General features: G+C 38.5%; 2 protein-coding genes and 1 pseudogene across 3 annotated transcripts; 1 reads left to right on the plus strand and 2 right to left on the minus strand.

The window, feature by feature from the left end:
• The first annotated feature begins 254 nt into the window (after positions 1-254).
• LOC149039539 (trace amine-associated receptor 1-like) lies at positions 255-1,351 on the plus strand. The gene has a single exon (XM_089183441.1). The coding sequence runs from the start codon at positions 350-352 to the stop codon at positions 1,349-1,351; it is 1,002 nt and encodes a 333-aa protein (XP_089039567.1). The 5' UTR covers positions 255-349.
• Positions 1,304-14,499, minus strand: LOC113685706 (endothelin-converting enzyme 1). 2 transcript variants are annotated; one of them, XM_089183440.1, is made up of 20 exons: positions 14,128-14,499; positions 12,670-12,860; positions 12,333-12,590; positions 11,821-11,886; positions 11,175-11,288; positions 10,687-10,809; positions 9,935-10,071; positions 8,717-8,945; positions 8,334-8,432; positions 7,903-7,980; positions 7,554-7,654; positions 7,065-7,123; positions 6,755-6,806; positions 6,203-6,270; positions 5,702-5,826; positions 5,234-5,299; positions 5,041-5,136; positions 4,531-4,607; positions 3,802-3,906; positions 1,304-2,356 (listed from the first exon to the last, which is right to left on the minus strand). In XM_089183440.1, the coding sequence occupies exons 1-19, from the start codon at positions 14,360-14,362 to the stop codon at positions 3,807-3,809; spliced, it is 2,274 nt and encodes a 757-aa protein (XP_089039566.1). In that variant the 5' UTR covers positions 14,363-14,499; the 3' UTR covers positions 1,304-2,356; positions 3,802-3,806. The 2 variants fall into 2 exon arrangements, with proteins under 2 accessions (XP_089039566.1, XP_089039564.1); XM_089183438.1 differs by lacking the exon at positions 1,304-2,356 and having other exon boundaries at positions 3,071-3,906; positions 14,128-14,498.
• Positions 1,692-2,639, minus strand: LOC113685707 (uncharacterized; annotated as a pseudogene).
• Positions 14,500-14,926: the final 427 nt, after the last annotated feature.

Consider the following 14,926-nt stretch of genomic DNA (forward strand, 5'->3'; position numbering starts at 1 on the left):
CGCGGGGCGGCCCGCATAGAAAATCAGGAGCTTCTAACTTTTAGGGGAGTCCTCTAAGTCTTAAATATCACAATATTCATGATAAGCGAACTTACTTCAAGTTAATTAATTGGAGCTCTGGTTCATTATTTATCAGGAAACTTCTTAGAAGCTTTTTGTTGAATGTGCCGCAGTTTGTTATCATGAGATATTTTGATTAAAAACTGGAATTGGTTTGACTTGCTAATTATTAGATATCTGACATTTATACTTGGTAATGATAAATGAAGAGAGAGACAGTAAACTGAGAGGGTGTACATGTGAATATTGCTAAAGCAAATTGTGAAACGAATACCAATTTCAAGCAAAAATGGAAATTTTTGCAGTGGTTATATTTTGTTCGGTTTATTCCCTTGAAGTCATATCAATTTTTGTAGGAAATAGTTTTACAATCTTCGTTTTCTGGAAACACCGAGCGAAGCTAAAACGAGCTTCATATCTCCTTGTAAATTTGGCTCTCGCTGATCTGTTAGTGGCCATCAGCAGTTCATATTTCCTCAGCTGTGAAGTACGAGATGTAGCTGGAGGTTATTATGAAAATGATATACAGCGATGGGAATTTATCACTTTCACAAGCTGGGACGTGTTTTGTGGGGCATCCTCGCTACTCAATTTACTAGTGATAGCTTACGAGCGTCTCTATGCCATTCGTTGGCCTTTCCAACATCTAGCACTGAGAAACAGAACATATACCTACAGTTTCGTGTTTGTGTGGATTACTGCTGGATTTGTCTCCGTTTTTTACCTCACATTATTAACGGTCACTCCTGAAACTAGCAAAATAACTGCAATGGTTGCGACTGTTTTCTTTCTAGTGGTGTTGATTCTTATTTGTATGGGATATCTACTGACACACCTGCAGACACGCCATAACATTCCCGAAGGAGTCAACGAGCTTAGGCGAGCACAGCAAAACAAGGAATTAACAAAAACGTTGTTGATTGTAACAGTTCTTTCCCTCATCTGTTGGTTTCCCTCGATTGTTGTGGCTCTAGCTTTCGATTACACAAATTATTACCCTTGGAGTTCATTCAACTTGAGTAAAAGAACTCATAATGTTCTACGTTTCGTCAAGTTCATGCAATACGGGAACTCCTTCGTAAATCCCATGGTTTACAGCTTCAGGATGCCGTGGTTTAAATCAGAGATCAAAGAGCATTTTTCTAAACTTATTCGGGAAAAGAATGGTGACTTAGTCAATCAAAATAAACGAAAGGTGGCACTCCCTCATCAAGGCAGACAGGGAAACATTGATCAAGCATTCTTTGAAACAAATTATAATCTCCGTACAAGTGAGTTATCCTCTCGCTAGATCATATTATTGAACAACCATAAAACAGCGAACTTATCTGCTCTAGACGCTATTGATATTTTTTTGTTTTAAAGAATCAATTGTTCACCTCGAAAATCTCCTTGAGATGAAATAAATATACCCAAATTAAATTTGGGTTTCACTTTTGTTGTAATTCAGCAGTTGTATTGAAGTAGGCGGTCAACTTTACTTCTTAGTGCTCATTTTCAATCCTAACTTCTGTATTCATTTCGAAAATTTCCCGACATATTCATGGAAATTGTAGTTTTCCAGCGCGATCCCAGATCCAAAGGAATTTTCTGGCAAGGTTCCTGAATGGCTCAAAGACATACTATCAAAGTCAGTCTCCTTTTTTGAACAATTTCTTCAGTGCCAACTTAAACACAGTCATTCTAAAACTATACACAATTGGATTGACGAGAGAATTTGCCATGTGCAAGACTGTTACAATCAACATTACAAGATCCTTTTATGGACTGCATTCGTTACAGAAAGGTATTATGAAATATATCGTAACTGCTGGCATCCAAAACAAAAACGATAACCCTATCACAATAAACAGAATCTTTGACAATTTGATGTTCCGTTCAGTGAGTTTTCTGTTGTGAATATCTTGATCTGCGCACACAGAAAGACCGGTTCTCAACTTCGTTCGTATCTTAATGTATGACGCTAACACCACACATAAGGGGATGAAAACTGTAGATGTCAACACGTAAAAAGAACTCAATTCTTCTATAAGCCTATGTACTGCTAACAAATTCACTGTTGTTATACAAAAACCAGAAAACCAGATCGCACTAATGCTGAAAACGCTCGATTTCCTGCAGTCCGGTGACGAAAAGGCCACAACGCCGCACAAGCTCGCTCCAGCGAGATTACTGCCAAAGTAAAGACTGAGATGTTTGATAAAGGGGCTGCAACGGCAGATGCCAAACTTCCATCAGTAAAGGATAAGTTACGCCGAGGAATAGTCTGTTACTATGACGATCATCTCTGTTGCTCCTACAAGAAAATCAGCAAGTGCAAGGTTTAGAAGGAGGTAACACGCGCGTTTTAAACTCTGCTTCTGGTTCCAGAAAACAAAAATTGTGAAGGCATTCCCGATGCAGATTAGAGATCCTTCGATAAGAACAACAATAATGCGTGCTAGAAACAAAGTGTTTGACATCGTAGAAACTGACGGTTTGAACGAGACTTTTACGGATTCTAGCTGGGTTTGGTTGGTTTATGTTTCATTTGCTGTTTGACTGGGCTCTTTGTGTGTGAATCTCTACAAATACAGACAATGTGTAGATTTTTTTTTATCATTGATTTATTGTGCCACCGGGAAAGTTATTTCACTTTTTATTTGTAGGGCAAGACAGCTTTGATAGCTCCGCGTGAGTCGTAATTTCTTCCGCGGTAGGACAGTAAAGACTTGAAGATAGAAAGTTTGTTTTACTTTTTGTGCAAATAAAATCCAATAGTATTTTTATAATCCTAAAAAAAACATCGCGGGCAAGATTTCTGCAAAGTCCCATACTATTGTAAAATAAGGCTGTGGTCTCAAAGGTGATCTATTGTTTTCGCCATCTTTTCTTTGTCTAAGAACTTTCTGTATCATGAAGTATGGCGCTGTGCAGATATCGTACCAAAACATATTGCAAGCGTTTTCAAATAATACACTTTTGAGAAGAAAAAGGAATGCAGCCAAAGGAAAATAAATAAGTTCATGTCTCCAAGAATAAGTGAACTTTATTTACATGAATATGTTTATGGAAGATAAATAAAGAGAAATCTTTTGTCTTAAACATCAACCATTTCTTAGTAATCCTAAGTTTAAACATTATACCTTATTACTTGCGATTGAGAGGCACTCAAAGAGTTTACCGTTTAAACAATGAAAGCAGTTTTTTCGACAGCCTTCAAAGTACAATATGCCTAATTTAATACTGTGAGGTAATTGTACTCTATACGCTATGGCTATGTTTGTTCAAATAAAATGCTCGTGAGACTTATTTGTTAAATGGAAAAGCAGCTGTTCCTTCCTCAAACACTAAGATTCAATAACTGCTTTTCATAAATCTCACATTCAAGTACGACACAAAATGTGGAAATTTATAGTGTATTTTCAAAAACGCGGATAGGTTGGGACCCTCAGTATAGCAATGTCACGATTTCACCATCCAAAGGAATAATAGAAGAAATATTTGAAAGACCGGATTATTATTAACAAAAGAAAGTTATCATTATTCTACGTAAGGATACCATTCAATCAATAGTTCCATGGTTACAGAATTGGTACTGATGGCACTGTCCTGGTATGAATGAGACTACGGGCTCAGGCCTAATTTGCATCAGCACTTGACAATCCGAACCATACCAATATATTGCTCGTCAGCTCTAGTTTGCAGTGCGCTCTGATGTTACCACGATTATATCGAGTAAAAGGCTGGGTTCAATCGTACCTTGATTACCACAAGGTGCATTTGTTCTGGGGGTTCATGGCAGATCCTGGCTTGCAGCTGAAAACCTCTGCGAACTTGTCATAGTTATGGAGCGTGCCAATAATTCTGTAAGAAGAACGACGAATAATACTAGTTTATATGGGCACGAATCTGGCCAGCACCCGACTAAATTGCAGCAAAATCCAGAGAAATTCCAGTAGGTCATCAGGCGCTATAACGGCTCCTATTATCTTCTATTATTACTTATCACTATTATCATTATTATTATCAGTAGTAGTGTTAGTATCCTATTATTACTATAGTATTTTCCCTTATCCCTATGGGATAACAGGCACCATACTAAAGTGGATTCCTGGCGTGATTTACAGCGCAATCCCGGACGAGACTTAAGGCTGGATTCCCGGCGCAATCCCGGATAGTAACCCTGAAACGATCGCAAGCAGGGCTCTTGGCGGGAACCTAGGTGAGAACCCAGGCGTGATCACAGGCGCGATCCTGAACGGATCTCAGGAACGATTCTAAACAGGATTCCCAGCACGACCCGGGGGGGAAATTTGGGGACTATTCCGGGTGCGATCCGAGGCGGGATTCACAACACAATCTCAAGCAGGATTCCGGCGCGATCCCTGACGGGATTTCTGTCGGAATTCCTGGCACAGTGGTGGCCGGGATATCAGCTTGATTCCGGTGGGATTCCCCTTGTTCTGACACACTGACAAATGTTATTACCTGTATTTAGAAAACGTGTGTTTATCAGTTTCAAGTTGAAGATGCGCTGCTTTCTTCCTGAAGATACTACACCACGGCTAAAAATGAATAAATGTAAAGCTTAAAAACTATACAAGAACATTCGTTTGTTGGGGGCATGCTTTCTCGCTTGATTAAAAAAAACGGTTTTCCTTGAGAGTTTCGGAATTTGGAGTTTTTGTTCGTGTGTAGCAAGAACAACCAAAGAATGTGAACAAAACTTTGGATTAAGGGCAAGAGCCATCTTTAAATAATAACTGGCTTCATATGTAACGTCAGGTTCGGGAATCGAACCCAGGCCTTTGCGGACGGAGGCGTGCGATCTCACCACTGCAGCTTCCTCCTCTCAAGTCTGTTGCAGCCAACTTAGTTTGTGGCGTAGCCCAAAGGGAAATTTTGATCTTGTGGTAAAAAAAAATTGTAACAAGACTCGATTCCTCAGCTAAGCTCTGTTGTAATAGTGCGTAAAGAGTTTAACTGTGGTGTACAAACCCGCGCGAAACCCACAAAAAACAATTGTTCTTCTGTTAGTCCCAGTCCTGGCAGAGCCCCCTCGGTTCCTTCTTTTTGGACAAGTGCCTCATACGCCTGAGAGGGAACAAATACAAAATGGAATATATTTATTTCAAGATTAGCCGGGTTATTTTAGGTTCGCTTTGAATTCAAAATTATGGAATATTCGTACTTTGTATGCCAGTTTAATCCCTCCGTTGTCGGCGATGTTCTCGTTCTTTGTCATATTTCCATTTATCTGCAGATAAAAAATAAAAAAGTAAATATATAATAAGTTCGTCTTACTCTGTAGCTCATTTCGGTAGGTTGGACCTGGGTTAAGAATACAAAACAATCTGTGGGCTTTCTGAAGTTTCCACTTTCTCGCTGATGTGAGAGTTAGGAATCACGTGTAGAACACTTATCCCGAAATACCAGCATCGATACGCACAAGTCTCGATGCTTTTCGCCAAACTAATTTTTCTAATGTGGTTTGACCAGATTTTAAACAGCTCTGTCGCTTCAAAAACGTCACATGCACAAGAAAGAGCAGAAACGTCATGCGCGCATGAAATTTCGCTCGCGCTTGCATGGGTAGATGACTCACGCTAAATCTAGCGCTTGTTATGCAATGTTCAAAAGAAGAGCAAAATTAGTTTACCTTTTTACCATAAACTTCGTACTGTGAATACTGTTTAGCAAAACACTCTGTCCTTTTACTAAAACCTAAATGAGAGACGATGGACCACCAGTTTTTTATGTTACCATCCTTATCGAAAAATTTTCCTGAAAAATATGAAAAACTCATTTGTTTAAACGTTCTAGTCAAACTAAATATCATGTAGATGTAGATACGCGTTATCGACCGGATGTGAGGTCAATATGGATATCGGTCATATTTTTACGGATATTGGTCATATTTTTACTAACGAGTAAAAACCATTCCCCAAAAAGTCCCAAACTAAAACGAACACAAGCCTTTTTTTTTTTTTGTTTTAATTTTTGTGCGATGAAAACGTGCAACCTCAGCGGGAAAAATGATCTCGTTAATTAATCAGAATAGAAGAGTCTCCGGCTTCATCTTTCTCGGTCGTGCAGCCAGCTTCTGATCAGCATTTTCCAAACAATTTTTGGGATTTAGTTTTCTTAATCTTACGCTTACCATTGTTGTCAAATCCATGTATTATTTCATGTCCAATCACCATACCGATCCCTCCATAATTTAAGTACCTGAAGAAAAAAAAAACAATTTATCAACAGGAAAGCGTGTGTTGATAAAGAATCATTCCTGGGGTCACTTTATTAAAAGCACTGTCTTAGGCAAGTTTAAGGCACGTGAATACTACCCTTGCTGGAGTTGAGCGCTTTTCGATTAATTCTCGTTAAATAAACTAAAACCAAAATCATGACAACAGCCAATCAGAACAATGCAAATATCATAACGAGCCAATGAGAAGCGAGTGACCAAGGGGCGACTGGTTTTGGCTTTGCATCTGATTGGTTGAGAGAGTGGCACTTTTTCTGGACCAATCACAGAGCGAAGTAAAACAAAGCCAAAGCAATTTGAGATAATAAAGATTTAATTGAGGATTGACTAATTACCTTAAGTAAAGACTTAGGTAAAGATTGAGGTCAGTTGTATTTGGTCAGATTCGATTCTTCAAGAAGGTTAAGAGGTTCCTTTTGGTTTGTTTGTCGTTATTGTTTTACTTACTTTGGGTAATCCGGATTGTAAAAAGGGGGTTGTAAAATGGCCGCCAGGAACACTGGAACATCAAAGAACAAAATCAAATAATATCATTGTATGCTTACAGCGTACAGATACAGCCTAAAAGTATCTTCATCATGCTTCGGTATTTTGTTTATGTCACAAACTTTTAGTGCTCATTCAGTTTGTAATAAAACTGCATGTGTTTTGCAGAGGTAACAACCGAAGTTCGTCCAACCGGGTAGAAAAGGCTCTTGCGTAACTTCCCTATTTATTTGCCTATTTGTTGATCATGCTTTTTTGCAGTGAGGCTTACCAATGCGGTTTTGTCTTGGTGAATAGTAACCATTTACTTGCGAGGGGCCGAGGAACCACCTGCCGGGAATCAAAGGAAGACAAAACCGTTTAAGGCCCAAATACTAATAGGGAATTTATCTTTTGAGACGACTCCTCCGTCTTAGAAGATTTTTTTTCAAGTACCGAAAATGTCCCTCGAATGGAGGTTACACTGAATAACCTTTGTACCTGTTACCTCCAATGTACCTGTTACCTCCAGCACTATTCCTGGGACACTTTTTTCTATTCCTGCGAGTGTCCCTTCTAGATGAAGGTTCTGTTGTAATTCCACTTACAACTAACCATAAACTCGTTCAATATACGTATTTCCGGTAGATGGTCCCAGTTATTCTAGCGTTTTCATTTGACTATGCAGCGATGACGTCAGAGGAAATTTTAAATTGGCCACACCCTATGACTACGCAAGGGATATCATTGTTAGCTTATTCATAATGTAACGAAGTCTCACTCGTCTCTGTCCACAGGTTTGTCCAATAAACTGTATGATTGGTTAGCGGCAAAAGCCATGGCACTAACGGTGTTCTCAAATAGGTTATCGCCAACCTTCAGCTGTAAAAAAAAAAAAAAAAAGGTACAGCGGTCGGAGTCAAAAAGAGGTCTCGCCAGTTGACACTCTGTATCCAACGAAAAGGTTTTTGTCATCTGAGAAAACACTTTTTTTTTCTCAATTACACTTTTGTTTAAATTACATAAAAGTTGTTGATATGTATTAGAGCCTGTCGAAGCTTTTTCTGAAACATAATATCAGGTATATTCAAAGCATAACTCGGACTCCAGTTTGATCAAGAACAACTTACACCTTTAAGCGTAGCAGCTAGCTTTGACGGGTCTTTGATGTAGCTTGGGTAACCTATGTCTTCGGCAATAGCATTGGCCTGCAAAGGAAAAAGACTAGTACCTTGAAAAAAGGAGTGTGAGAGTGTTAACTGGGAAAATTGAGTTGAGTTGAGTCACTCTTTACATCATGCTTCCGAACCGTGTAAAAATATCTTCATCTTAGTGGAACACAACCGAACTGCCTAAAGCGCGGGAAAAAGGGGGACGATCAATTCGTGATCGGTTTTAGCTTTGCATCTGATTGGATGAAAAAGTGACGCAGGTCTCCTGAACTAATCACACAGCGAAGTAAAGCAAAACTAAAGCAATCCCCGGATTACTTGGAAATGACGAGCTTCACAATTTAAAACTAATTCGTGACCTAGATCCTACAACTTTAATAACCTCTAACCTTCTCTTTCGCCTTTGCCTTCGTTTCGTCTGACATCCAAGGAAGAGCATCAACACTCTTGAAAAACTCATCCTTTATGAGTCTGGTCATTTGCGTTATCTGGAAGAAGTAACAACTACATCATTGTAACAAATGACAGAAAGACTAGGATAATATCTGTAGTATTAAATAGTATAGAATAAATATCAGAAACATACGGAAGAGGGCAACTTATTCAGTGGAACATTTTCTTTACGAGTTTTAAATTCCTTGTTGACGTCATGCTATTGCGAAGTCATCGCATCTCTGCCGTCACGCATGCGCAGACAACTAACTTCTCTCATTTCTGGATATTGTGGTAATACTTTAATACTGGGGTTAACTTTCTGAGTTATCCTTTTTACCGTTTCCTTGCTTTTTTCATCGAATGCTACGTCCACAAACAGCAAGCCCAGCGGCATTCCAAATACTGGCTGCATTCTGTCAATGCAATCTTTCCAGCGGTATCTGGTGCTGTTTCCTGACATGGCGGTCACATACTCGTCCCGGGCCTCTCGGTATTTTCGCGGCATTGTTTCGATAAAGTTATTGATAACAGTCCAAATGATGTAATTAACAACAACCAAGGGATCCCTGCATGCAAATTTAAATGATGAAAGAAATCAGGAAAATGTAAATGTATTCTTACCTCAAAGGGTCACGAAAGGAATTTCCAAGTTGAGACGCCAAAAATCTGATAGGTCACACTCAGTTCGAATTAAGATAGACCTTATCAAGTAAACAAATTCCCCCTTACGTTCGACTAAATAAAAAACGTTGGCATTTCGGTGTCGATACGTTATTTCGGCTGTAAATGAATTTCAGCCGTGTACGTAGAAGTCACCGTGGGGAGCGTAAATTCGCGTCATGAGATAGCGATAACTCACCTCCAAAATTTCGCTCAATACTTTACTAGGAAACATTGAGCGCTCTTCCGTCACGTTACAAGTTACAAGTATTGCAAACCGCTGGAAAAGTTCGGCTGGTGAGGGATAATTAACCGCTCTTTTAATATTTCGTGATGCAATATTTAACCTTTTCAATCTACAACTCTACACAGCTCTTATTTGTTGAAATTTAAGCTATCAAGATGATGGATTTGTATTTGATGGACACTAAGCTATTAACGAAGCTTCGTTGGTGGGTGACATTAAAGTTTATCAAGTTGATACCACATCCGACCGCGAAAACAAAAGGTCTGAGGTTCCAAGCTTCGTGGGAAGCTCACGTTTCTTCTTTGTCTTTCGCTCGTGACACCTTAATCACCAAATCTCTCTCCATTCAACGACTGTGCATAGTACTGATGAACTACCTTTCATACTTCATCCCAAAATTTTTTTTCTCTCTTTGTAAGCAATCCGCAAGCAATTTCATAGGTTTAAACCGCACCGTCTGTATTTCACGAATTGCTCATCTTTATCGCAAGTTTCAGCTGCATAGTCAGTTAACACAAAATGTAATTACGTGAAGTAAAATGACTACCATATGTAAATTAATTAATCCAACATGGACAACATTTTCCGTTTCGCGGTTTTCTGAATGATGTAATAAATGCTGAACAAGATAAAATCCCAAACACTTACGTTCTTGTTTTTTCCTCGTAAAACTTGAAAATTCTGACGTAAAAATCTATGGGATACGCGACAATTAACTCGTCTTTCTTGAATTTCCGACCCTGTTTTTTAAAAACTGCATTTACCAAGTCCACAAGGTTTTCGAGCTGAATAACGAGGGGAAAAACACAGAAAGAAATTCAAATGAGGAAACACAATAACATCTTTATTCAAAAGACAAGGAATAAAGTGATATAGGCCACGCGTTATGTTCACTATCGTGCTACTTGCACCTTCCTCGCATGCTACGACTCGCGCGAAGCGAACAACACGCGCGATAATGAGGAAGGCTGGAAAACGTTTTAACAAATAACGAAAAAAAATTATTGATAATGAAAACGCAGTAGCAATAAGGAAAGTTATGAGGGTTGAATTAGTTAGAGAACAGAAATGTCAATAGGCTATCAAGCAAGGCAATTGTTATAGATATAATCGCTCTTAGGCAAGCGGGTGACCTTTGCTTTAGCATCGGAAACATCGACAAATGTAGCTACACAATAGAAAAAAACATGGATTACGGGATATGCTTCCAGAATATTCATGTTTTTGCCTCAGAGTATAGCCACAAAATAACACTGAGGCAGAAAGTCTTAACCCGATCTTATGAAAGCTGATTGGCAAGTGTGCGAACAAAAATAGCCAAGTTAAAGATGTTCAGGCATTCTTCCCGATGCAAAAAGGTGTCGATCCAAATTAGCGTGATTCTGTTATCGTCAACTTACTTTTAATTTTGATGCGGAGCTGAATCGCTGCAATGTTGTCCTTAGCTCAAAGGTAGCTATTCCAGCAGGCATTTCTCTCTGCAAAGTTTCTATTATGGAGCTTCCATCTAGCGATTTATCCAACTATATTTTAAGCGAAAAAAAAAATGGCTGAATCAGTCAACCATTTAACCCCTGAGGGTGACTGCCATCTACCTTATCCTTACTGCACCACCTCTGAATAAAACGTTAAGGTAGTGAAAACAAAAGAAATGATCGCAAAATGAAGAAGCTCTTGAATGTTTGAGAAATTCTCCTTATCAATTCTCCAGGAAATAAAAAGAGAAAAGTGTGGAGACTATACATTCTAATGTTGGGGAATAAATGGATAATGAGTTAATATGCGCTCAATAAATTATTGAATCCAACAAAATAAGGGCTCAGTGTACGGAAATATCCCAGATATAATGGCAACCAACAACAGTTCAAATATGAATTATTTTTCTTACCTTTGCCAATTCAGTTTCCAGGTCAAACACTTTCATCATTTCTTCGTCTGAGTCAGGGCCTCCACCGAGAAACTTGGCTATTTTTTTCATATACTTTTTATAGGCTTCCCGGCCCTGAAACCCAAAAGAATACTACGTCAGTGATCAGATAAAGAGAATCTATACCTCTCACGGGCAGCGAGGAAGTTTAACAGACAAGCTTTTTTATTCTAATAATGAGCTGTTTATCGCATACAGAACGCGAATTCAAAAAGTCACATACAACAAGTCCCAATCTTGTTTAATATTCCTTGGTACTAACATATTAGTGCTCAAAACCTTAAGAATGGATTTAATAAGAATGAAAAACTCAATCGTTCTTTAATTGACTCCATAGCTCTGGCTCGTTTGGCACTCGGAGAATCAAAAATTCTTTTCAAAGAAGTATTAAAAGATTAATTAAAACCAAATCCCCAAATTTAAGAGCGCTTTGTAGTAGTAGCATAAAAAGCAACGCGAAGTCATCTTTGCAGCAACTACAACCATTTAGAAGACAGTGAACGTCGTTGAATGTCCTCACAATGTGTGCGCAATGTCCAACGAGAGATCTGATAATAACTGTACACTAACCTTAAGGGTTTCTTTGATTACGCATGCGTGTACTTACAGCTTGATGTTCGGTTGTACTCTTCGCGTAATAGGATTTAACCATACCAAGTTGTCCCTCACGAAACTACAATAGATTTATATCAAATTATGAAGATAGGGCAGGTTCCCTTCCTTAGGATAATCTCCTAATCTCCATATCATTATCACTCAATCGAATGATTTCTGATAAAAATTTGTTCTTTTACTCAAAATCCACTCGCGTGAATTTCCATTCTTATTTGAAATTGTTCGAAAAGTGTTTCGATCTTAGCTCGAATAATGATTTTGTTTTTACTACTTTTCGCAATAACCAAAGCAGCAGCCGTTAGTGAATTGTGCGGCCAGGCTACTAAGTTATTTTTTTACAAAATGGCAGCCTCCATTGTCAGATTTTTAACGCGTCAAAAGACCGCTCCCGACCGGTTAGAAATTAGGTCACTCTTAGGAATGTCAAAAGTGGTAAGTTATGACTTAATATTCCTTTAGATTAAGCATACTTTTCTTTCAAGAGCGTTAGAGATAACAACTGACCTGCAGAATGTGTTTGTTGGAGTTATGAGGATCTACAGACACTCCAATGTCAACAAAAGGTTTGATGAACAATTCTCTAGTCACTTTAGCAATCCTCTCTGTGATGCTCATCAATGACAAGGGTGTCATGTTACCAGTCACGTTCCATCCCCCCATTTGGTCAATCAACTTCTTGAGCGGATCATCTCCTAGAGCCTCGACAGCCACTGTGTTATTGCAGGCGTTGAAGAAACCCAGTGTCTTCATAACAGCTTCATTCTGGAAATGAACGTGATATGCCTTGGTCAGCAGAAAAGACCACAACGAGGGAAGAAAAACAGCCCACAATTTAACTTACTTGTAAGTAGTTTCTGTTGGCATTTTCTAAAGCGGCCCTGAGTGTATTGTAGCTTCTCTCTCTAGCCAATGTAAGGCCAGTAACAAACGTCTCACTATCTCCTAAAGGGTTCTCGTTTTCCCATCCGCCGCACACATACTCGTAAAAATCCTCACAAGGATCAACGCTCTGATTCAGCTGTTTAAAGGCATCTTTACAAGAAGAAAAGAAAAGTCCGGTCAGTAAACCGTGAAGGACAAGCTTCTTTTTTTTGCATCGCTCACCTCGCACTTGCCTCGCACTCGCTTCGTGCTTACCACCGATTGCAATAATACTCAGATAAAATAAAACTACGCCTGTTTCACAGGCTACAGGAGATAGGGGTTATTTTTCTGAATGTATTAGCTGTACTAGCCATTGGAGTAAGTAAAACGAGAATAAATACTTATATTATATTGTCTCAAAAAAACAACAACAAAAAAACAAAAAAAAAAGGACAAAGAACAAAAAAACATGTCCGTTTGGACTGAAAAGTTCAATTGTCTGGCGTGAATGGTCAAGCCGTCATTTCTCGTATCTGTGAAAGCCGTGGTTATTTAAAGAATTACTTGACGGCGCCCTCGATCGGTTTATCGATAGTTGCTCTAAGGAGTCAAAAGAGGAACTCGTGTTTTACAAGTTTCACTCGTTTTCTGGCAAAATTCCGCGTGATAAATCTACAGAAAGTGCAAGGTATATTGCCTTTTAACATAGCTGAGAAACTATGCGCACTCTGATTGGTCAAAAATATATAATTTTTCTAATACCAATAAGCTAATTCTTATTTCTAAAAAGAAAAAACATCACAGCAGGGTAGTAACTCACTTGGGATGTTAGGATAACATTCACAATATTTGTAGGTCACTCGCCTTTCAAATTTATATTTACAAGTTTTTCTCGTGTTTTCCAACTCTCTGGGAGAATATTAAATAACCAATGAAAAGCGCGCTTCATCGCTTCATTGTACGAGAGAAAAATATGTGGTTTTTACCGCTAAACGCAAGAGCAGAAATTGCTTTCTTCATACTGTGAGTACTGCTGGTTATGTACACATTTCAAATCAAAATGACTCACCGACTGTTAAATACGTATTAAACAGCGAGAGGTTTTGAACTCTTACAGTTTTAACACCCGCATCGATAGGTTTCAACAAGAAATTACCAAACGCGATTTTTTAAAAAAAAAAAGACATATGACCTCAAAACATGTTTAATTAAATTTAAATCAAGATAAACATTTAACAGACAAAGTTCAAGGCCAAAATTCCTCCATAGATAAGTAGTCGATAACATCAATTGTGAATCACTCAATTTTCCGCACGGAGAATTATCTCGAGAGCTTTTCTAGAGCTACTTGGGGAGTAATTTACGTGAAAAGTAACAAGCAATTCTGCGTTGTCGAAGACGTGATTTTCATGTCCTGAAATACAATAAATCTTACCTTGGGCAGTGAAGAGGCACGATTTTGATCCACAGTATTTCTGTGAAGTTGAGCTGCACTGCTGTTCAGGCCGCGAAGTTCCGGATCTTTCCGTCAGGTGTAGCGCGATGAAAACGATTGAAATCACAAGGAAAGTGAATAACAAAACAGATAAAATTATCAAGCATTTCATATTCGCAGTTCTTCTAACAACCGGTTTGAGCGAAACACCTTCCTTCTGTTCAAATGGCTCCATATTCTCTCTTCACCCGCGTGAGGCTTGCTATAAATAATCTATTCAGTCTGTAACCCGAGCGGAGTGAATACTTTAGGATTTGTTATTTTTAATGAACAGCAGCGCGTGTGTGTAATTTATTACCAGACGCTGTAGACCGGAAGAAGTGTCATGAAAAGTGCATGAGTTTAAGGCAAGAAGCTGTCATAGTAAGTGCAAAAGTCTTCCTAAAATAACGTGAGAAATTTTTTAGATAAAAACACTGTAACTTCAATTGGCAACCTGGCTCCACCACCGATGTAGTGTGTTATGACTCACCATGGTGTGGTTATTTTTTGATATTAATCGCTTTTAACCTTTTTTTAAACCAGGGTTTAAGGACTGTAATGGTTGTTGCGTTTAATGTAAAAAAAATATATCTTTAATTATGTGATTTATTGTATAAGATATTGAGTTAATCGGATATATTTTTTGTCGTTTTCCATTTGCCATTGAAATGAATGCTGTAAAAACTGCGAATAAAGCGTACAACAAATTCGTGCTATTTGCCGTTCGCTGGTTTAAAGCCCTCAAACGCTTCTATAA

Source organism: Pocillopora damicornis, chromosome 9 (genome assembly GCF_964200805.1).
Source record: "Pocillopora damicornis chromosome 9, jaPocDami1.2, whole genome shotgun sequence".
Lineage (NCBI taxonomy): Eukaryota > Metazoa > Cnidaria > Anthozoa > Scleractinia > Pocilloporidae > Pocillopora > Pocillopora damicornis.

Excerpts from the sequence above, each read along its gene's own strand:
- LOC149039539 (XM_089183441.1), top strand. The coding sequence starts at position 350 with ATGGAAATTTTTGCAGTGGTTATATTTTGTTCGGTTTATTCCCTTGAA.
- LOC113685706 (XM_089183440.1), bottom strand. The coding sequence starts at position 14,362 with ATGGAGCCATTTGAACAGAAGGAAGGTGTTTCGCTCAAACCGGTTGTT. Across the intron at positions 12,861-14,127 it reads GTGCCTCTTCACTGCCCAAG|ATGCCTTTAAACAGCTGAAT; the intron begins GTAAGATTTATT and ends CTTCTTGTAAAG. Across the intron at positions 10,072-10,686 it reads GCTCCGCATCAAAATTAAAA|CTCGAAAACCTTGTGGACTT; the intron begins GTAAGTTGACGA and ends CTCGTTATTCAG.